The sequence below is a fragment of the Nomia melanderi genome, chromosome 10 (genome assembly GCF_051020985.1).
Source record: "Nomia melanderi isolate GNS246 chromosome 10, iyNomMela1, whole genome shotgun sequence".
Taxonomy (NCBI): domain Eukaryota; kingdom Metazoa; phylum Arthropoda; class Insecta; order Hymenoptera; family Halictidae; genus Nomia; species Nomia melanderi.
Genome location: NC_135008.1, coordinates 11,414,944 through 11,436,739, shown reverse-complemented (window position 1 = coordinate 11,436,739; position 21,796 = coordinate 11,414,944). Strand labels below are relative to the sequence as shown.

The window sequence follows — 21,796 nt, the reverse complement described above, 5'->3', positions numbered from 1 at the left end:
GTGAGCCTGCATTCAATCACTATCTTTATTCAAGGAGCTACTAGACAGTTAAGTAAGTGATGTGTAGTAGTTCTAAGTAAGTTTTAATAATACAGGCAAAAGTACCGGTATAAAAATAACTTTTCACGAGGGGAATATCACTAGAGTGAACACGAGTGTTGATTTAGCACTCTTGACCTATGTAGGTAATACAATCTCTGTATAGTCGGTAAAGTAGAAAACCCGAATCAAGAAAATTTTAATGCTATGAAATTGGTGTTAAAGTCAACATCTGTCACTTTATCGAAAGTTCTCTGTTTTAACTAAGAAAGTTACGTAATCATAGTTATCTATAACCTTTAATGTGAACAAATAATAAATAACTTATTGCTTGACGATTAATAACGTTATAAAAAGTAAACAATTCAAATATTAATTGTCATATGTATTTATACTGTACTTAACATTTTTGTTTGTTAAATGTAACATTAAATATACACGACTAAAAATATATCTTTTAAAACATGTCTGCTTTTTTCTTCTATACACTGTCTTACATTTTAGCATCAGGATGTATTATATATCCTCCGACAGAATTTATTTCAGCTGGATTAACAATAAAAGATATATTTTCAAATTGGTTAGGATGTGAAAATGAGTTATTCATACAGTATCATATAAAAAGAAGTATAATTACGTTATTTGTACATTCCATGCTTCCGTTTGGTAAATATAAAATATTTTACTATTATTTCAAATATTTTAATTGTAATAATAAAATCAGTTTCGTTTTTAATTAGGTTATACGTGTGGTTTAATTCTCTTTGGACATATCAGTGTTACAAAAATATTGTTAGGTCATCATAATTTGTGGTTAATGATTATTGTTTGTACTATATTCCTTCCACTGTATACTTTGTCTAAAATTCTGATATGGTCTATCAATAACTGGTCTAAACATCCTATAGTACAAAATCTTAAAGTTTATTGTAACAGTAATAATAATACTGATAATATAATATGGTCCACAGTAGCTTCTGATATCAACATAGAATATCGAAGGTTACACAGTAATTTCAGTATCATATTTTAAAAACAATATAATTGAGAACAAGGTCAAACAGCAGAATTTGTATTTCAGGATAAATAAAACTGTTATTAATACAAATAGCATATCATGCATAATAGTAACAGATAATTGGATAATTAAAGTAGTGCCATATAAAATATTAATTGCACATCAAAGTGATACAGCTTTAGTAGTTAACAAAACTGATTCTCATAATATGTTACCTGCGACAAGAGGAGAAATTCAATTTATTAATATTGAGGTAAATAATATATAACTTACGATCATCCTTAAGGTATTTATCCTCATTTAACGTTTGGACTACAAATGCTAGGTCATTTTGACCAAACAGCAACCATTTCTGTATTTACAATTCGCTTATCCATTAATTTATTTATATGATTATATATAGAAATATAAGTTTCATATGTGTAGTTAATGATTTACATAAAATTTAATATAGAAATTCTTTGTAAAACTTAAGTAAAATAGGAATTTTATTATAAAACAAAATGATCATTCGTTTTAAAAGAGTTAATTATTGGGAATCTTATATAAAAAAAAATAGTTAAATAGTATAGTTTTATTATATTATATAATTAATTATTTTTATACTTTTTATTAATTATAAAAATGTATTTCATGCAGGTAAAGCCTACAAGAACTGGAGCACAACATTTTGACATAAGATTAAATGCATTGGATTTTAAAAATTTGCAAGACAAAGTTTCACGCCCCATTGTAATATTACAAAATATTAATTTCCATAAAACCTTACTGGATAGATTTGTTGATTATTTTAAAGAACGTGTTCAGGAAAATCCAGTTTATGAATTTGCAGATGTATGTTATTATATATAAGTTTATACTAAATTATATTATATACTAAATTAATTTATAATTATATATGAATTTCACTTTTTCAAACTGATATTCTTACTTCTTTTAAGGAATTGGGTCAATGTATTGGATGTATGCAAGTTGCATCAAATGTAAAATTGTTTAAACAATGCACTAGGGACATAGGAAGTGGTCATCCTGAAGATTGCACTACGTGTTATTGTCGTCCCATGTGGTGCATAGACTGTATGGCAAAATGGTAAGTACATATATATTTTAACAATAGAAAATTTTCTACTCAAACATATAGGTTTAATGTTTCATTTTAATAACTATTACTGAAAGATAAAATATAAATAAAATATTCTATTTGATAAATATTAAATTATAATTCTTATAATTCTCTCAAAAACATAAAATTTTCTTTAACGATATGTAATGATTACATAACACCAAGTAATTCGTCTAACATAAAATTTCAATTTAGTTTTAAATTACTCATTAAATGAAAAAATGTTGCAAATTCTGTCTTTTTTTTAATTTGATATGTAAATAATATAAGGGTGAAATAAACATTGCTGTTCATTTTAAACATTTTTTCATGCAATAAGTATAATACTAATAATTATTTAAAAATAATATTATGAACAGTAAGAATTACGTTGCTATTACATATGTGTTATTACAGGTTTGCATCAAGACAAGATGAAAATGCACCAGAAACATGGTTGTCTTCCAAATGTACTTGTCCTGTATGCAGAGCAAAATTTTGTATTTTAGATGTGTCCTTGATACAATCTACGTGAATACGACAGGTAACGCGTATCAGACTGATATTATTATATAGATGGAAGTTTTTTTATCTTATAAAAAATGAAATAAAATTTTATGTAACATTGCGCAAAAATAACGTAACAGTTGAAGTATCATCAAAAAGCTTTGTCCAATTATTTGGTACATAACGTTTATATTTTTTATTCATATTAATATTCCATTGTTTATACGAAATTAAACATAAGGAGCGAGAAATAAATAATTCATGCTTTGATACTTTATGAATTAAAAGGGAGGCGTACAATAGGGAAGGCAGTCAAAAGCTGTTAACTTATTACTGAAGATGTGCATATGCCTAAAATTTGGGAGCTTAGGTTGGATCAAAAAAAGTCCGGTAGGATTGTACGAGAACTTGTAGGATTTGAATATCTGAGATTCGATTCTTCATCATTGAAATCCATTTCAGACATAAACTTGAACAGAATCTCAGATATCCTATATGTTGGACTATTTTTCCGTCCCGATTTGTATTCTAATACAATAAATTCACGACAAGAAAGTATTTATTCACTATGATTTTATAAAAAGTTGGATGAATGATATATAAGTAAGCATGAACTTTTCATAAACAAATGATTATAAATCAAGTGTAAAATATTTTCGAATAATTTATAAATTGGTAGTCTGTTCAACTAGACATTCTGTTGTAAAAATAATTGTCAATTCAGATATTATAGACTTTTTCTAACACTTTTATTGTGATATATTACATGTATTATTATATATTATAAAGAATCTATAAAGTGGCCTTAATACATAAATTTTTACAATTCTTTTAAGATTTCTTCATTATTTGATTTATATTCTTGTTTAGTTTAATACATCTGTTATAAGAAACAAATACCTAATTAATGTATAATCTTTTATAAAAGAAATGTTTATTTTAGAAATATTGATTCTATCTAATTCTGTATTTCTAAAACTTTTCCTTAATTTAAATGTAATTAAGTATATTTTTTTTGCTATTTTTTTAAATAGCTCAGAAATGTGTGTGTGTGTGTGTGTATATATATATATTTATTCTCATATGTAACGAATTTTTCATACATCAAATTAATACGATTATATAATTCTATAACTTCATCATTTAGTACAGTACAAATTCTATTGTAGATCAAAATGGTTATCCATCATGTAAAAACTTGAAGCTTTTTCAACTTTCGAAACATGAAATTGAAACTCGAAGTCTGTACTGTAGAATGCAAATGATCTCATTCGCAAATAATCACGAGAATCTATTGAAAATCACATCCGATACTGATAATATGAGATTTTAAACTTGTTGGTTGGAATCAAATTAGCCATGTACTTAATTTCTGTTAGGTATATTTGAACAACGGTAACAGTATTCTTCAAATATAATATCACAGATAAAATACTAGATATGATACTACTTCATTTGTGATGTCAAGTCTATCTTATCTCTGAACAGTGATTTCGTACAGACGTTGTATGAATTTCTTGTCTACGTCTATAATATACCAACACCGTTAAACTAAACAGTCAAACTGTTAACTACTCAAGTACATAAGATTGCAATAGGTTAGCATGAGAAATCTTTACTTAAAAAGGACGATAAAAAAGCAAGGGTGATCGATTAATTTCCAAGCGTAGTATTAATTAACTTATTTATACACTGAAAAATTACACGTCTTTCACAAGCGTACAAGTTATGTTAATTAAACCGAGCAGATAGATTATATTATATTTTCGTGTGTGAAATTCTTCATTCTAGAAGTAGTGGAATTATCAAAATTATTATATTCCACAAAACAATGAATGCAGTTAAAACTGTAAACAATATCGTAATTACAAGTTATGAATATATCTTGTATCTTTATTGGTCTCAGTTAACCCCGTAACAGCGATAGTTATCATGTGGTGCGTTTGCAAAAATTTCTATGTAAAAATTTGTTTATTATTTCCTTTTTCATTATATTTATAAAATATAAACATCTACTTTTGAAAAAAGAGTAAATTAAAGTGCGTTAAATTGCAAAAAATCTCGGTAGCAGTGTTGACATGTTCAAAAAAACTCCACGGTTAAGGGGTTAAGTACAATATTTCATTTTTCTTCCTTAGAACTACGTGTGTTGCCTTCATAATTACTCTAAGTTAATATAAATTGATTTTCTCTTAGAATGGATGATTATTTAGGTACCCTATCTTGGTTCACAAAATATTTAGTAGCATTAGGGAAACGTAAAGGATCTGGAAAATCTGCCGTTTCGCATCTGCATGGATTCAAACAATCTCTGATTGCTTGACCGAATGCACGTCTAACGCCAGGATCATTGGCAACAGCAACTGCAGCACCATCAACTTCCTCTACGCCAGCACGGTTCACACTTTCTCTGACTAAGCGTTCCAGAGACGCTGATATTGCTGAATGATTAGGTGTAGTACTGACTAATAACCGTGGTTTTTGTTGCTCAATTAGTTTACGACGTTTAGTGGGCAGTATACCTAAATAGGCATCACTGAATGTGGTTACACTTCCATTTGTCATTCCTTGTGTTAGTAACTGACCACGTGATCTCACGACATCTCGAGCAATTATTGGTACCCAATCCTATAATGTAACATTTCTTTTAACATTACTACTGTTTAGAATGTAGGTGATTGTATAAATGCAAACATAAACTTACTGAAGGTAGCGCTTCATGTCCCGGAAACGTCTCTGGGATTTCCTCAATATTATCTGGTAATGAATTTTCTAAATTTGCTTTTTCTTCTACGGCTTCGGTCTTCGTAGGCTACAATTGTACGGATTTGTTCAATTTTTTCTATGTTATATTTAAGTTGTTTCCATATCCAACATACCTCTACTTTAGACTGTGCTTGACTTGGGCGCTGCGTTGAATCTGAGGACACTTCTGACGGTTCAGAACGAGGCACATCTTTATATATTAAAAGTGGCAGAATTTCTGAATCGGGTGGTTGTGTCGCGTTATGATAAGCAGAAACAAAGAATTCCTCAGCCCATGATCTTATAAGAGGCTCAGGACACTCCACTCTTTCAGCCTATTTAAAACAGAAATGTATTAATTACATACTTAAACAAAGAATATATGATTGAATAACCATACAAATTACGTAGCTCACCCCAAACCGTGCAAGCATAGACACAAATTCTGACAAACCACCTTGTATAGAATATTGGAGAACTGGTAGTAATTGCTTTTTTAAATTTTGTAAAATATTGAACGTTTCTTGCGCGAATGTAATATCGCTGATATCTACAACAAAAAATAGATTATACTGTTGGAACGGAACTTAATGAAATGTTCACAACTTATAAAACACCAACCATTATTAAACAGTAATTGTACAATATGTCTGATATTGTGTTGAAGCAACGCTTCTATAGTTGCACAAATATCTATGCGCAAACCATTTTCACCATTATTAACTTCTGCTGTTGCGAACAAACTCTGCAATTTTGGTCTTATTTCTGACAATGCACGGTTTATAATTTGCTCTGGAAGGTCTTCCGCAGAAGAATCTGGAAAAGTATTTTCCAGAAATATCATTAGCGGCACTCTTCGGCGAGAAAATGGTTTCCATTGTCCATGATGCAAGTGAAGAAGCGTTATGTCTTGAAACTACGTATTTTATCATAAAAATTATATAGCGTTATTATATATAATCTTCTAAACCTCAGTTTTCAAGTAATATACTTGTTGTTTCATTACCACACATTTAGTTAAGTTGAGAAGAAAAACTCCTTCGTTCATTGGATCCTGTGAATAGGCTGACATTAAAGGTTCCAAAAGCTCTGCTAGAGAAAAGTGTAATATTACGTCTTCAATATTTAAATCGCGGTCCCTAATAAATGAAACAATCTTATTATTACCACATTTCCCACAACGAATAAAAACATATAATGCAAATAATTAACAGACCTCCCCGCTGCCGTTGCCAGGTCATTATTCGGACCTGTAAACAAAATCATCTGCCTCACAAGATCAAGAGCATCAACTAAATTGGGATTCACAATATACCAAGAATATATACAATATTGTTTTAAAAAAGAGCAGATCACTTATATAACACTTGGTTACTTACTGTTACTGTTGGTACCAAAAGTGGTTTGCGGTCGACCTTCTATAACATGTCCTAGCGTCTGTTGCAATGTCCTCAAAAAAGGACTTGTTTGTGATGATGAAGCCGTAGTATTTATAGAATTAGTATTACTAGTTGAGGTTGCCGAAGTTGTTGCTAAGAATGATTATAATGATCATAATATGGTAAATATGCGGTTTAGTAGCCACATTTTCGATTATGTTGACCGTAAAATATGTTGTTAGGCATATAATTGTAAATTACTTTTTAGTGTATACATTCCTGTCACTCAGCTTTAATGTCTGAGATATTTGCAAAAAGCTTCAACAATTATTTAAAAGTTTCACCTCTTCATTGACTTAAATGACCTTAACATAAATTATGCAAGTCGTTATGAACAAATTCTCTCTCTAGACATAATCGCTCCTGAAGTTCAGTTTCCCAGATATATGATAAAATATATTCAAAATTATATACTGTACTTCATCCACTGCATTTGTACGTCGGCCGCTGTAAGGCATTTGTTTACCCAGTATTATTAAACTTTACATTCATAAATTGTAGTTATTTTTCTATTAACCACCAAATCTAAATACAAGTTAAATCTAATCCCGATGTAACTAAAATTTAACCCAAACCGTAGAAAAAATGCAAAACATTAAATGGGTAAGGTTAAAAATACTTTTGGGTATATCTCGATAACCGTGCGACGGTACCATGTATAGAAAGAAACTGCTTAAAATCGTGACCCTGACAACATATTTCATGGGTACATAATCGAAGTTGGCTACACAAAACCTCACAGGAATGAGTCAACTGGTAAATAACAGTAATAATTTTACTGAACAGCAGTGTTTATGGCTGTCATTATTTCACCGTTATTGTAAACGCACACCTGTTTGCGCCTGAGGCTGACTTTCAGTTGCTGATGCTTGACTAGGTCGAACTCTTTGTGATGTAGAGGTGGTAGCATGGGATGTTGCTGGTGGTAATCGCCGAACGTGGTGAGAATTACAAGGAAGGAAAGGATCAAATTCAAGTCCTTGGTGAAAATTCATTCCAAGACTTAAAGAATGCGCTTGTTGACGCGATGTACTTCTGGTTTGTGTCGCCGTCGTAGGATGAGTATCTACGTTACTTCTATAAATAAAGATAACAATGAGAAGTAATCAAGAGCTTAGGCAAAATTGCGCTTCATAATTGTACCACATTATGAACGTACCGAGCTTGTGTACTTTGTCCAGCGTTTGTATTTCCATCATGAGATGAATTTGTTTGTTGTCCTCCAGCTGTTGGAAGATTTGGGGTCGTGATGGTGGTGGTAGTAATACCAGCTGGCACAATGTGGCCTGCAACTGCCTGCATTATGTTTCGAATCAAATCGGCGGCACTGTTTATTCTTCCTATAAAGGCAATTTAGTGATGTGTAAACAACATCAATTGAACCCACAGATTATTAAAAATTGAAGCAACACGTCAATTCCATTACTAACTTACCACCATTATTGTTATTGTTATTGTTATTATTTTCTCCAGTCTGCAATTGTTCACTTCCAGTTGTAAAATTACCTTCGGGGCTAACCTCCATTAATACCATATCATTTGGCAAGTTGAAGATTGTACCTATAAAATAAGTTTTACTTCGAATTCGAAACGTTCAACATTTATAATTTAAGAAAAGTATTTCATTACCCATACCAAACGGAGGTTGTGCTTGTTCTTGTTGCTGTTGCGACTCTGGCTGTTGTTGCGACTCTGGTTGTCGTTGAGTCCCGCTTTCAGGTTCTTGATGTTGACTGTTTTCTTCAGTATTAGTTTCATTTAATTCAGATTGTGCAGTCGTGTTTGCACTATCACTATTTTCCTCGTTACTGTTATTATTATACGCATTTTGACCATGTATACTAAAATGTGCCTACAAACGTTTGATTATAAAACAATATCTTCAATAATAAAACAAAAATGAAAATATTGTATACGATTTGTTTTTACCTCTACCTGAATTGGTGCACCAGGCTGCAAAATAGTCGACTGTTGTATAATAATTGGTCTACATCTCAGATTCCTGGGTGGTTGCTGACCCATGTCAACTATTATATCGCTCAACGCATGACAGGCATGGGATATGTAGTGCAGGCCTTCACTGACGCCATCAACTATTCTCTGACTTTCTTCAACACTTCCAGGTCCTCCCTATATGTTGGAACGATTTTTATTCAAAGTTTGTTAAAAAATTTAATAAATCCCACTTTCACTATGTATGTAAAGTAGTTAATTTCCTTACTCCTGTAGGTAATGCTTTATCAGCAACCATAAGTGCACGGTAACTTTCAATATATGGGCGCAAACTGTTTTGTGCATTCATTAATTGCTCTAACAAATCTGCCATGAGTCGTGGTCGTGGTAGCCTACAAATATTAAATGCGTAACATGCTATGTTGTAAATTTCGGGTTGTGCTCGCGGAGATTACTATTATGATCTAGATTACCTATCTGATGGTTCGTCATCACGTGACGTGGGTCCCTGTTGTTCAGATTGGGGTTCTTGTGACTGTTGTGATTCTGATTGATTGTCCTCATTGTTATCATTTAATAGTACTGTCTCTATACCACCTCTACTGTTCCCTGCTTTGATATTTTAAAATTATACATGCAAATGTGTGTGTCATAACATTATACAAGGTGTTACCTCTACCACGATGCACGATTTTTCACCCACTTGCAGCAATCTAATGAAAAAAAGTTGACATCGAAGAGGTCAGATTGTTGTAAACAATTATTTTGCACCAAATATTGGAAGTACGATCTTGCATGATAACCAACGAAGACTAACAAAGTAACCGCAACGACAAACTATCGATTTCGTCCAAGCAATATTCCGTGTTTACAATCAGTGATCACTTCAGTGTGAAATAATATTTACAGTGTCTTCAAGTCAAATACAACGGGAAGCTAAATATTTCATATTTGCACTACTGTAAATAGAATAATATGTTAGTAAAAGCATCATATAATATGTGTTTTGAATTCGCCTTGATGTCCTCTACAATATGGTAAAAAAATTATGTATTCCTATTTGTAAAACCCAAGATGACTTTGATTTCGACATAAAAACAATCTGTTTTCGAAATATTTATTTACTGATATTTATTGAAAACCCCATACCCTGTGACTCTTGTCTTAAACTTTTTTCTGTAAGATTGCTACAAGTGGGTGAAAAATCGTGCGTCGCGTTAGCAGTATCATCTTGTATGTAACCAAGTTTGAATACTCACCTCTTAATAATGTTACATTGTTTGCTCCAGTTGCAGACAAGGCTGCGGCAATTGCAGCTGCAGTGGCTTCAGTTAATCTTGTGGTAACACTTGCTCTGCTATTATTAGCACTGAAAAATTAAGTGTTGTGTTGATTTATTTTACTGAATTATACCATAATTATTAAAATTCCTTTCCCACTCACAAATGTTCTGTTTCTGCTTGTTGTGTTTGAGCTTGTTGGGGAGAAAATGATTGATTACTTTCTGAAGATGGAGGGTGAAGAGGTATATTTGGATTTGCAAGTCTTTCTACAAGTACGTTTGCACGCTGCAGCATCCTTGTTGCCAAAACTAAACGGCTATTCGATAAACTGTTACTCAATTGTGGTACTGGTAATGCTGTTAAAATATAATTATGAATATTATAATAAATAGAAATAATTACAAATAAATATAAATTATACTATTTGAAAACTATGACCATACCGGGTCCCTCAATAATTTCTGCTGGTACTGACATGGCTCCGACATACATAGCATTGCCATGCATTTGGGTTCTAGCGAGTCTATAACGTGTACTTCGTGGGTTACGCAAAACCTGTGCTGTATGAGTTTGAGTTTGAGCATGACCTTCGTCATTTCTTCTCTGACCAGGTTGTGGTGGTGCCAGTTGCACCAAATGGATAACTTTTCCATTAACATCTACGTAATAAACATTTAATTCTTCACGTATACATAAAATTATTGCAATTTCAAAATTATCATGAAATTTAAAAATGTTTACCATAGTCATTTAACTTTTTCTCATTTCGAAGGACTTTACCACAGTAAATAAGTCTTTGTGTTTCTGCCGGAACTGAAACAGCTTCTGCTATGTGTTCTTTAAAGTCTCGCACAGTAATTTGCTTTAAAAAAAGAACAATAAGTAATGTCTTTTGATGTCATAGATTTGTGAATTTATTTTCAATTATTCAAGTGTTTTATGTCGATATGTGAACTAATTAAAACATGATTACACCATACATTAACATATAATTGATTTAGATCTAATACCACGAGTAGACAAGCTGTTATAGAAAATTTTGTCCTAAGATATATAGTATAACGACCGTAATAATTACAAAAAGCTGTTGAGAATTAGTTTCACATAAGATTGATAATAATGGTAATAGAGAATCATAATAATAGGAATTATAAAATGCAGGAGGTTAGTTATTAGAAATAACCATATTCAGGGTTGAATGTGCCAAAGAACACAATAACATGGTTCACACAATCAACATATTATCTGTATAGTAACAATTTCTAAATGTGCAGAAAATATCATAGAAGATAGAGGTTTCTAACTCTCAGACAATTATGATGTGTAATATTGTTAAAAAGTCATGAATATGAAATAATATGGATTTGTTTTTTAAAATATGGAGAGAAAGATACTTACGTCGTCTTCCAAAGTAAAGGCATGATTTTGAGAATCTAAAGTCTTTACTGTTACTTCAATCATGTTGGATCAGTCTTCCAGAACTATCTTACAGAAACTACAAGGTCAAAGTTTCGGAAAACTTGTAATCGTAGTATTAAGATGCTAAAACGAAATTACGTAAAAAAATATTATCGTATCCGGTTCTATCGTATTTTTAAATAAAACCAATATTAAAATTTCAGAGTGACAGTAAACACGATGGAGCACGTTCGTTTACAACAATGTCGTTCAGCCACTTGCCCGTGCGGGCAGTCCATAAGATGACCCGGGCAGAATTTCGAGTAGCTCGCAACGCCACAGCAGGCTATGGTGATTGCTCTGTGTACTACTTTCAAACACGTAGTGGTGATCACCCTTCTTAAGGACCTACACTGCGTGATCACAAATTGTTCCGTTAAGTAAGGTCTTCCCCGACTGAATAGAGGCTACCCTTGCTGTTCACAGAAAGAATTGCTGAATAGTTCGTTTCTAGAAATTACGTTTTGCCAGAACACTATAACCGTTGCCAATATATTGACAAAATTATTCCCTAGATATTAGTTGCAAAAAAAATTAATGGAAATCATGATGCTCTTACAGGGCTGTCAGACTGTCCCTTTTCAAACCAATGATTCTCGATCAGCAGTTCCTCTAATTGTAATTACTAATCTCCAATCTCAAGTTGCCCTAGTACATATGAATTTCAGTTATGGGCCTGCGCATACGCGCGACGCGATTCCCCTGCGGTACCGCAGCGATTGACGCTGGCGATTCCGCGAGACTGATAAAACGACAAAGGGTTACGACAAGGATGACAAATATATATAAAATTTTTTTTTTAATTGGGTATGTAGTATAAGATAAAATTAGCTCCGGCGGTGTGGTACATGTACGTAAAATCGTCAGCGACACCGCCGCGAGACCGTCACGTTAACCACTGTTGCACCGCAGCGGGATCACGTTATTCTTGTGAATAGACTCCCAACTTCTCCTATTTGAACCGTGAGTGAAAAAAGGGTGGCATGTCTACGATATGTGGGTCTCAGTGGATAATGTAGAAGGAGGTCTGCCCATTCTCTCATGCATTTACTACTGTACCGTCCGATTTGTCAAAACAGTCAGTTACACTAAATCCATCGTGTCCCACACATGCACAGAAAAGGACCCCTTCTTCCTCTATGCTGTCTTTTTTTCCTCGCACGTGGTAAATATGCAACGTGGACAACAAATTTTGCACCAAACGTTAAATATACTTCATAAAAGTCTATTAGCCGATATTGACGGTTCATCATAAGACTGCTTGATTAGATTTTCTAAAAAGCCAATTAAAAAATTTTTTGGATGATAACGAATATAACGTACAAGAAATGTTCGTTAATTCGGAAATTAAAAAATTAGAAATCCTTGAGAATATGTAGAACACACATAGGTATATATTACGTAACTTTATTTCTCCCAGTAATTTATTCTAGGGGGATGAAACTAACCCCTAAAAATGCGGCCATTTTTAAATTTTATTTTATAGCCCGTAATTTATAAGTTTCTTCTTTCGATAAAATTTATCTTCCGAAATGCATTTCTATATCATAATTTTTTGTAATAAGGATCATACAAATTTTCAAACCATTAAATTGTAATTATATGTATGCATTGTTTATTCTGGATGACAACCAGAGCCGTAGTCTCACTGATAGGGTTGTAAGGTCAAGATCTCTAGCGCGACAAATTAAATCTCGACACGGTATATTTGTGGCATTATTTAAAATTAATTAGTTAAAAATAATACGATCTAATTAAAATTTTGCAGAGAATAGATGGTACTTTGAAATGGAACCAATCATCAATTAGTGTTCATAGTTTATCAAATAAAATTGAAAAGCTAGTCCATTGTTATTATAATACATGCAGAAAAAGTTGTATTACGACATCTATGTTTTTATTTTTAAAACAAATCTATATTTTAAGAGTATGATGGGAGAGTATAGGTGATGGATTATACTGTAATTTTTAATAATGTGCAAGTACAGTATTCATTACTTAACGTATTTATACACTGAAAAACCAGGTGTACCGTATAAGATTACAAGCTATGTTGATTGAACAAACTTGACAGTTTACATTATATTTTACTGTATGAAATTGTTTCAATGTATTCCAGATTTATCAAATCAGTATGTGTTCCACTAAATTCGCGGGTACAGATACAATTATTATTAATGTCTGTGGTTACAAGTTGTGAATACATCTTGTATCTTTCTTAGTCTCTGCTTATATTTCACTTTTTCTTTACAGCTATCTGGTGTTGCTTTCATAATTACTCTAAGTTAATATAAATTGATTTGTGCTTAAAATATATTACTTAGGTGATCTATCTTGATCCGCGAAATATTTAGTAGCATTAGGAAAACGTAAAGAATCTGGAAAGTCTGATGTTTCATACCTCCGTGGTTTCAAGCAGTCTCTAATTGCTTGACCGAATGCACGTCTGACACCAGGGTCGACAGCAACAGCAACTGCAGCACCATCAACTTCCTCTACACCAGCGCGGTTCACACTTTCTCTGACTAAACATTCCACGGACGCTGATATTGCTAAATGATTAGGTGTAGTACTGACTAATAACCGTGGTTTTTGTTGTTCAATTAGTTTACGGCGTTTAGTGGGCAGTATACCTAAATAAGCATCACTGAGTGTTGTTACACTTCCATTTGTCATTCCCTGTGTTAATAACTGACGACGTTGTCTCACGTTATCTCGGGCAATTATTGGTACCCAATCCTACAGTGTAATTATTTTGACATTATTACTCTTTCGAACATCAGTGCTCGTATAAATACAAACATAAACTTACTGAAGGTAGCGCTTCATGTCCTGTAAACGTCCCTGGGACTTCTTCAATATTATCTAGTAATGAATTTTCCAAATTTCTTTTCTCTTTTATAGCTTCGGTCTTCGTAGGCTGCAATTGTACGGATTTGTTCAATTTTTTACATGTTACATTTATGTTGTTTCTATATGCAACATACCTCTCCTTCAGACTGTGTTTGACTTGGACGCTGTGTTGAGTCTGAGGACACTTCTGATGGTTCAGAAGGAGACACATCCTTATATATTAAAAACGGGAAAATTTCTGAATCAGGAGGATGATAAGCGGAAACGAAGAATTCATCAGACCATGTTCTTATAAAAGACCAAAAATCCTCCACTCTTTTGTTCTATTTAAAACAGAAACTTATGAATTACACACTTAATCAAAGAATACATTACCGAATAACCATACAAGTTACATTATTCACCCCAAACCGTGCAAGCATGGAAATAAATTCTGAGAAACCACCTTGTATAGAATACTGGAGAACTGCTGATAATTGCTTCTTTAAATTTTGTAACATATTAAACGTTTCTTGCCCGAATGTGATATCGTTGATATCTAGAAAGAAACTATATTATACTGTTGGAACGGAACATAATGAAATGTTCACAACTTATAAAACACCAACCATTATCAAACAGTAATTGTACAATATGTCTGATATGGCGTTGAAACAACGCTTCTATAGTTGCACAAATATCTATGAGCAAACCATTTTCACCATTATTAACTTCTGCTGTCGCGAACAAACTTTGCAATTTTCGTCTAATTTCTGGCAATACACGGTTTATAATTTGCTCTGGAAGGTCTTCCGCAGAAGAATCTGGAAAAGTGTTTTCCAGAAATACTACCAGCGGCACTCTTTGGCGAGAAATTGATTTCCATTGTCCACGACGCAATTCGCACATGTCACGTAGCGTCATGTCTTGAAACTATATATTTTATTATAAAAATTATATAGTTATATTATATGTAATGTTCTAAACTTCTGTTCACAAGTAATACACTTGTTGTTTCATTACCACACATTTAGTTAAGTTCACAAGAAAAACTCCTTCTTTCATTGGATCCTGTGAATAGGCCGGCAGTAAAGGTTCCAAAAGCTCTGCTATAGTACAACGGGGTAAGTTGTTTAACAGACACAACAAATAAAGGTCCCTAATAAATGAAACAATCTTATTATTACCACATTTCCCACAACCAATAAAAACATATAATGAAAATAATTAACAGACCTCCCCGCTCCCGTTGCCAGGTAATTATTCGGACCTGTAAACAAAATCATCTGCCTCACAAGATCAAGAGCTTCAACTAAATTTGGATTCCCAATATACCAAGGAAATATACAATATTGCTTAAAAAAAAAAAAAAAAAGACATGTATTATATTTAATTACTTACTGTTACTGTTGCTACCAAAAGTGACCTGAGAAAGAAATTCCTCTAGTGATTCTAATGGACTTAGTGATTCTAATGAACTTAATGAACTTTCTGGTGATGATGACGCTGTTGTATTTGTAGAATTAGTGTTACTAGTTGTAACTGCTGAAGTTGCCGCTAATAACAATTTTAGTAACGAAAAGTTTTAGTAAATTTACTTGATAACAGTAGTTTATAAATATTGTTATTTCAGAAAAATTGTAATCATATACCTGTTTGTGCCTGAAGCTGGGTTTCAGTTGTCGATGTTTGACTTGTCAGAGCTCTTTCTGATGTAGAAGTAGTGGTATAGGATGTTGCTGCTGATGTTCGCAGAACGTGGTGTGAATTTCAAGGAAGGAATGGAATAAACTCAACTAAATCGGGATTTACAATATACCAAGAAAATATACAATATTTCTTTAAAAAAGAGCAGATCATAACTTATATTCCACTTAGTTACTTACTGTTACTAATGGTACCAAAAGTGACTTGCGGTTGAACTTCTATAACCCCTCCTAGTGTTTGTTGCAATGACCTCATAAAAGGATTTCTTTGTGATGCTGAAGCCATGGTATTTGTAGAATTAGTATTACTAGTTGTGGCTGCCGTAGTTGTTGCTGAGAATAATTATAATGATCATAATATGGTAAATACGGAGGTTAGTAGCCACATTTTCACCTATGTTGATCTTCAATGATGTTGTCAGAGATGTGATATTGAGCTACTTTCTATTATATATGTTACTATCATTCAGTTTCGACTTCTGAGATATTCTTGAAAAGCTTCTACAATTATTTAAATATTTCACCCCCTCACAGACTTCAGTTGACTTTACAATAAGTTAAACAAATCATTATGAACAGTCCATGAAGTTTACTTTCAGAGATATACATAGCAATATTTATATTGTTATATTATTCATCACCAATTTAAATACAAGTTAAATCTAATCCCGATGTAACTAAAATTTAACTCAAACCGTAGAAAAAATGCAAAACATTAAATGGGTAAGGTTAAAAATACTTTTGGGTATATCTCGATAATCGTGCGACGGACCATGTATAGAAAGAAACTGCTTAAAATCGTGACCCTGACAACATATTTCAAGGGTACATAATCGAAGTTGGCTACACAAAACCTCACAGGAATGAGTCAACTGGTAAATAACAGTAATAATTTTACTGAACAGCAGTGTTTATGGCTGTCATTATTTCACCGTTATTGTAATCGCACACCTGTTTGCGCCTGAGGCTGACTTTCAGTTGCTGATGCTTGACTAGGACGAACTCTTTGTGATGTAGAAGTGGTAGCATGGGATGTTGCTGGTGGTAATCGCCGAACGTGGTGAGAATTACAAGGAAGGAAAGGATCAAATTCAAGACCTTGGTCCAAATTCATTCCAAGATTTAAAGAATGCGCTTGTTGACGCGATGTACTTCTAGTTTGTGTCGCCGTAGTAGGATGAGTATCTACGTTACTTCTATAAATAAAGATAACAATGAGAAGTAATCAAGAGCTTAGGCAAAATTGCGCTTCATAATTGTACCACATTATGAACGTACCGAGCTTGTGTACTTTGTCCAGCGTTTGTATTTCCATCATGAGATGAATTTGTTTGTTGTCCTCCAGCTGTTGGAAGATTTGGGGTCGTGATGGTGGTGGTAGTAATACCAGCTGGCACAATATGGCCTGCAACTGCCTGCATTATGTTTCGAATCAAATCGGCGGCACTGTTTATTCTTCCTATAAAGGCAATTTAGTGATGTGTAAACAACATCAATTGAACCCACAGGTTATTAAAAATTGAAGCAACACGTCAATTCCATTACTAACTTACCACCATTATTGTTATTGTTATTGTTATTATTTTCTCCAGTCTGCAATTGTTCACTTCCAGTTGTAAAATTACCTTCGGGGCTAACCTCCATTAATACCATATCATTTGGCAAGTTGAAGATTGTACCTATAAAATAAGTTTTACTTCGAATTCGAAACGTTCAACATTTATAATTTAAGAAAAGTATTTCATTACCCATACCAAACGGAGGTTGTGCTTGTTCTTGTTGCTGTTGCGACTCTGGCTGTTGTTGCGACTCTGGTTGTCGTTGAGTCCCGCTTTCAGGTTCTTGATGTTGACTGTTTTCTTCAGTATTAGTTTCATTTAATTCAGATTGTGCAGTCGTGTTTGCACTATCACTATTTTCCTCGTTACTGTTATTATTATACGCATTTTGACCATGTATACTAAAATGTGCCTACAAACGTTTGATTATAAAACAATATCTTTAATAATAAAACAAAAATGAATATATTCTATACTATTTGTGTTTATCGCTACCTCAATTGGTACACCAGGCTGCAAAATAGTTGTCTGTTGTATAATAATTGGTCTACATCTCAGATTCCTGGGTGGTTGCTGACCCATGTCAACTATTATATCGCTCAATGCGTGACAGGCATGGGATATGTAGTGCAGGCCTTCACTGACGCCATCAACTATTCTCTGACTTTCTTCAACACTTCCAGGTCCTCCCTATATGTTGGATCGATTTTTATTCAAAGTTTGTTAACAAATTTATTAAATCCCACTTTCAGTATGTATATAAAGTAGTTAATTTACTTACTCCTGTAGGTAATGCTTTATCAGCAACCATAAGTGCACGGTAACTTTCAATATATGGGCGCAAACTGTTTTGTGCATTCATTAATTGCTCTAACAAATCTGCCATGAGTCGTGGTCGTGGTAGCCTACAAATATTAAATGCGTAACATGCTATGTTGTAAATTTCGGGTTGTGCTCGCGGAGATTACTATTATGATCTAGATTACCTATCTGATGGTTCGTCATCACGTGACGTGGGTCCCTGTTGTTCAGATTGGGGTTCTTGTGACTGTTGTGATTCTGATTGATTGTCCTCATTGTTATCATTTAATAGTACAGTCTCTATACCACCTCCACTGTTTCCTGCTTTGATATTTTAAAATTATACATGCAAATGTGTGTTTCATAACATTATACAAGGTGTTACCTCTACCGCGATGCACGATTTTTCACCCACTTGCAGCAATCCAATGGAGAAAAGTTGACACCGAAGAGGTCAGATTGTTGTAAACAATTATTTTGCACCAAATATTGGAAGTATGATCTTGCATGATAATCAACGAAGACTAACAAAGTAACCGCAACGACAAACTATCGATTTCATCCAAGCAATATTCCGTGTTTACAATCAGTGACCACTTCAGTGTCAAATAATGTTTACAGTGTCTTCAAGTCAAATACAACGGGAAGCTAAATATTTCACATTTGCACTACTGTAAATAGAATAATATGTTAGTAAAGACATCATATAATATGTGTTTTGAATTCGTCTTGTGTCCTGTACAATATGGTAAAAAAATATGTATTCCTATTTGTAAAACCCAAGATGACTTTGATTTCGACATAAAAACAATCTGTTTTCGAAATATTTATTTACTGGTATTTATTGAAAACCCCATACCCTGTGACTCTTGTCTTAAACTTTTTTCTGTAAGATTGCTACAAGTGGGTGAAAAATCGTGCGTCGCGTTAGCAGTATCATCTTGTATGTAACCAAGTTTGAATACTCACCTCTTAATAATGTTACATTGTTTGCTCCAGTTGCAGACAAGGCTGCGGCAATTGCAGCTGCAGTGGCTTCAGTTAATCTTGTGGTAACACTTGCTCTGCTATTATTAGCACTGAAAGATTAAGTGTTGTGTTGATTTATTTTACTGAACTATACCATAATTATTAAAATTCCTTTTCCACTCACAAATGTTCTGTTTCTGCTTGCTGTGTTTGAGCTTGTTGGGGTGAAAATGATTGATTACTTTCTGAAGATGGAGGGTGAAGAGATATATTTGGATTTGCAAGTCTTTCTACAAGTACGTTTGCACGCTGCAGCATCCTTGTTGCCAAAACTAAACGGCTATTCGATAAACTGTTATTCAATTGTGGTACTGGTAATGCTGTTAAAATATAATTATGAATATTATAATAAATAGAAATAATTACAAATAAATATAAATTACCCTATTTGAAAACTATGACCATACCGGGTCCCTCAATAATTTCTGCTGGTACTGACATGGCTCCGACATACATAGCATTGCCATGCATTTGCGTTCTAGCGAGTCTATAACGTGTACTTCGTGAGTTACGCAAAACCTGTGCTGTATTAGTTTGAGTTTGAGCATGACCTTCGTCATTTCTTCTCTGACCAGGTTGTGGTGGTGCCAGTTGCACCAAATGGATAATTTTTCCATTGACATCTGCGTAATAAACATTTAATTCTTCACGTATACATAAAATAATTGCAATTTCAAAATTATCATGAAATTTAAAAATGTTTACCATACTCATTTAACTTTTTCTCATTTCGAAGGACTTTACCACAGTAAATAAGTCTTTGTGTTTCTGCCGGAACTGAAACAGCTTCTGCTATGTGTTCTTTAAAGTCTCTCACAATAATTTGCTTTAAAAAAAGAACAATAAGTAATGTCTTTTGATGTCATAGATTTGTGAATTTATTTTCAATTATTCAAGTGTTTCATGTTGGTATGTGAACTAATTAAAACATGATTACACCATACATTAACATATAATTGATTTAGATCTAATACCACGAGTAGACAAGCTGTTATAGAAAATTTTGTCCTAAGATATATAGTATAACGACCGTAATAATTACAAAAAGCTGTTGAGAATTAGTTTCACATAAGATTGATAATAATGGTAATAGAGAATCATAATAATAGGAATTATAAAATGCAGGAGGTTAGTTATTAGAAATAACCATATTCAGGGTTGAATGTGCCAAAGAACACAATAACATGGTTCACACAATCAACATATTATCTGTATAGTAACAATTTCTAAATGTGCAGAAAATATCATAGAAGATAGAGGTTTCTAACTCTCAGACAATTATGATGTGTAATATTGTTAAAAAGTCATGAATATGAAATAATATGGATTTGTTTTTTAAAATATGGAGAGAAAGATACTTACGTCGTCTTCCAAAGTAAAGGCATGATTTTGAGAATCTAAAGTCTTTACTGTTACTTCAATCATGTTGGATCAGTCTTCCAGAATTATCTTACAGAACTACAATGTCAAAATTTCAGTAAATTTACAACCGTAGTATTAAGACATTGCAACGAAATTACGTAAAAAAATATTATCGTATCCGGTTCTATCGTATTTTTAAATAAAACCAATATTAAAATTTCAGAGTGACAGTAAACACGATGGAACACGTTCGTTTACAACAATGTCGTTCAGCCACTTGCCCGTGCGGGCAGTCCATAAGATGACCCGGGCAGAATTTCGAGTAGCTCGCAACGCCACAGCAGGCTATGGTGATTGCTCTGTGTACTACTTTCAAACACGTAGTGGTGATCACCCTTCTTAAGGACCTACACTGCGTAATCACAAGTTGATCCACTAATCAAGGGTCTTTCCCCGACTGAATGGAGGCTACCCTTGTTGTGCGCAAAATGGATTGTTGAATAGCTCTAGTTTATAGAGTTTACGCTTTATCAGGACATTATAACCGGAGCTAATATGTTGACAAAGTTATTCTTTGGATAGTAGTTGCAAAAGAATTGATCGAAATCATAATGCTAATACAGGTCTTTCGAACTGCCTCTTCTGGAACCAATGATTCTCGATCAGCAAGTTCTTTAATTGTAATTACTAATCCCCACTCCAGAAGTTGCCCCAGTTCCACTTTCAGTTAACTGTTACAAAACTCATGCTATCTGTATTGTGAGTGGGACAGAAAAAGGCAGATGTAAGGAATACGGGTTTCAGTGCTAAAGTGGAAGGAAGTCCGCCCATTGTCTGATGCATTTACGACTTTAGCGTGCGATTTGCTGAAACGGTCATGTATACAAAGCCGTCACGTCCCGTACCAAGGATCTTCCTCTGTGTTGTCTTTTTTGTCTCGCACGATGAATATATAATGTGTGC

The 21,796-nt window shown here is 33.3% G+C and overlaps 3 protein-coding genes across 21 annotated transcripts; 1 reads left to right on the top strand and 2 right to left on the bottom strand.

Moving 5' to 3' along the window:
• The first annotated feature begins 170 nt into the window (after window positions 1-170).
• Window positions 171-4,726, top strand: LOC116428829 (E3 ubiquitin-protein ligase TM129). Of its 3 annotated transcripts, none has more exons than XM_031980947.2 (7): window positions 171-705; window positions 780-1,041; window positions 1,121-1,310; window positions 1,697-1,891; window positions 1,999-2,147; window positions 2,577-2,703; window positions 2,955-4,726. In XM_031980947.2, the coding sequence occupies exons 1-6, from the start codon at window positions 504-506 to the stop codon at window positions 2,692-2,694; spliced, it is 1,116 nt and encodes a 371-aa protein (XP_031836807.1). In that variant the 5' UTR covers window positions 171-503; the 3' UTR covers window positions 2,695-2,703; window positions 2,955-4,726. The 3 variants fall into 3 exon arrangements, with proteins under 3 accessions (XP_031836807.1, XP_031836806.1, XP_031836808.1); XM_031980948.2 differs by having other exon boundaries at window positions 173-395; window positions 544-705; window positions 2,577-4,726; XM_031980946.2 differs by having other exon boundaries at window positions 2,577-4,726.
• LOC116428826 (uncharacterized) lies at window positions 4,334-11,913 on the bottom strand. Of its 7 annotated transcripts, none has more exons than XM_076371495.1 (20): window positions 11,485-11,913; window positions 10,828-10,948; window positions 10,530-10,745; window positions 10,247-10,442; window positions 10,063-10,172; window positions 9,277-9,415; window positions 9,072-9,195; window positions 8,780-8,980; window positions 8,480-8,702; window positions 8,285-8,410; window positions 8,010-8,190; window positions 7,683-7,927; window positions 6,791-6,943; window positions 6,628-6,703; window positions 6,418-6,550; window positions 6,033-6,327; window positions 5,828-5,961; window positions 5,546-5,746; window positions 5,371-5,478; window positions 4,334-5,294 (listed from the first exon to the last, which is right to left on the bottom strand). In XM_076371495.1, exons 1-20 carry the CDS (start codon window positions 11,545-11,547, stop codon window positions 4,872-4,874), a joined length of 3,468 nt encoding a protein of 1,155 aa, XP_076227610.1. In that variant the 5' UTR covers window positions 11,548-11,913; the 3' UTR covers window positions 4,334-4,871. The 7 variants fall into 7 exon arrangements, with proteins under 7 accessions (XP_076227610.1, XP_076227614.1, XP_076227615.1 ...); XM_076371499.1 differs by having other exon boundaries at window positions 5,371-5,469; XM_076371500.1 differs by having other exon boundaries at window positions 6,628-6,661.
• LOC116434142 (uncharacterized) lies at window positions 11,856-21,789 on the bottom strand. 11 transcript variants are annotated; one of them, XM_076371478.1, is made up of 23 exons: window positions 20,834-21,788; window positions 20,177-20,297; window positions 19,879-20,094; window positions 19,596-19,791; window positions 19,412-19,521; window positions 18,628-18,766; window positions 18,423-18,546; window positions 18,137-18,331; window positions 17,831-18,053; window positions 17,636-17,761; window positions 17,361-17,541; window positions 17,034-17,278; window positions 16,263-16,415; window positions 16,029-16,118; window positions 15,778-15,933; window positions 15,613-15,646; window positions 15,400-15,535; window positions 15,006-15,309; window positions 14,793-14,935; window positions 14,532-14,720; window positions 14,357-14,464; window positions 13,946-14,283; window positions 11,856-11,960 (listed from the first exon to the last, which is right to left on the bottom strand). In XM_076371478.1, exons 1-23 carry the CDS (start codon window positions 20,894-20,896, stop codon window positions 11,921-11,923), a joined length of 3,630 nt encoding a protein of 1,209 aa, XP_076227593.1. In that variant the 5' UTR covers window positions 20,897-21,788; the 3' UTR covers window positions 11,856-11,920. The 11 variants fall into 11 exon arrangements, with proteins under 11 accessions (XP_076227593.1, XP_076227592.1, XP_076227594.1 ...); XM_076371477.1 differs by lacking the exon at window positions 11,856-11,960 and having other exon boundaries at window positions 13,598-14,283; window positions 14,357-14,455; window positions 20,834-21,789; XM_076371479.1 differs by lacking the exon at window positions 11,856-11,960 and having other exon boundaries at window positions 13,598-14,283; window positions 16,263-16,358; window positions 20,834-21,784.
• Window positions 21,790-21,796: the final 7 nt, after the last annotated feature.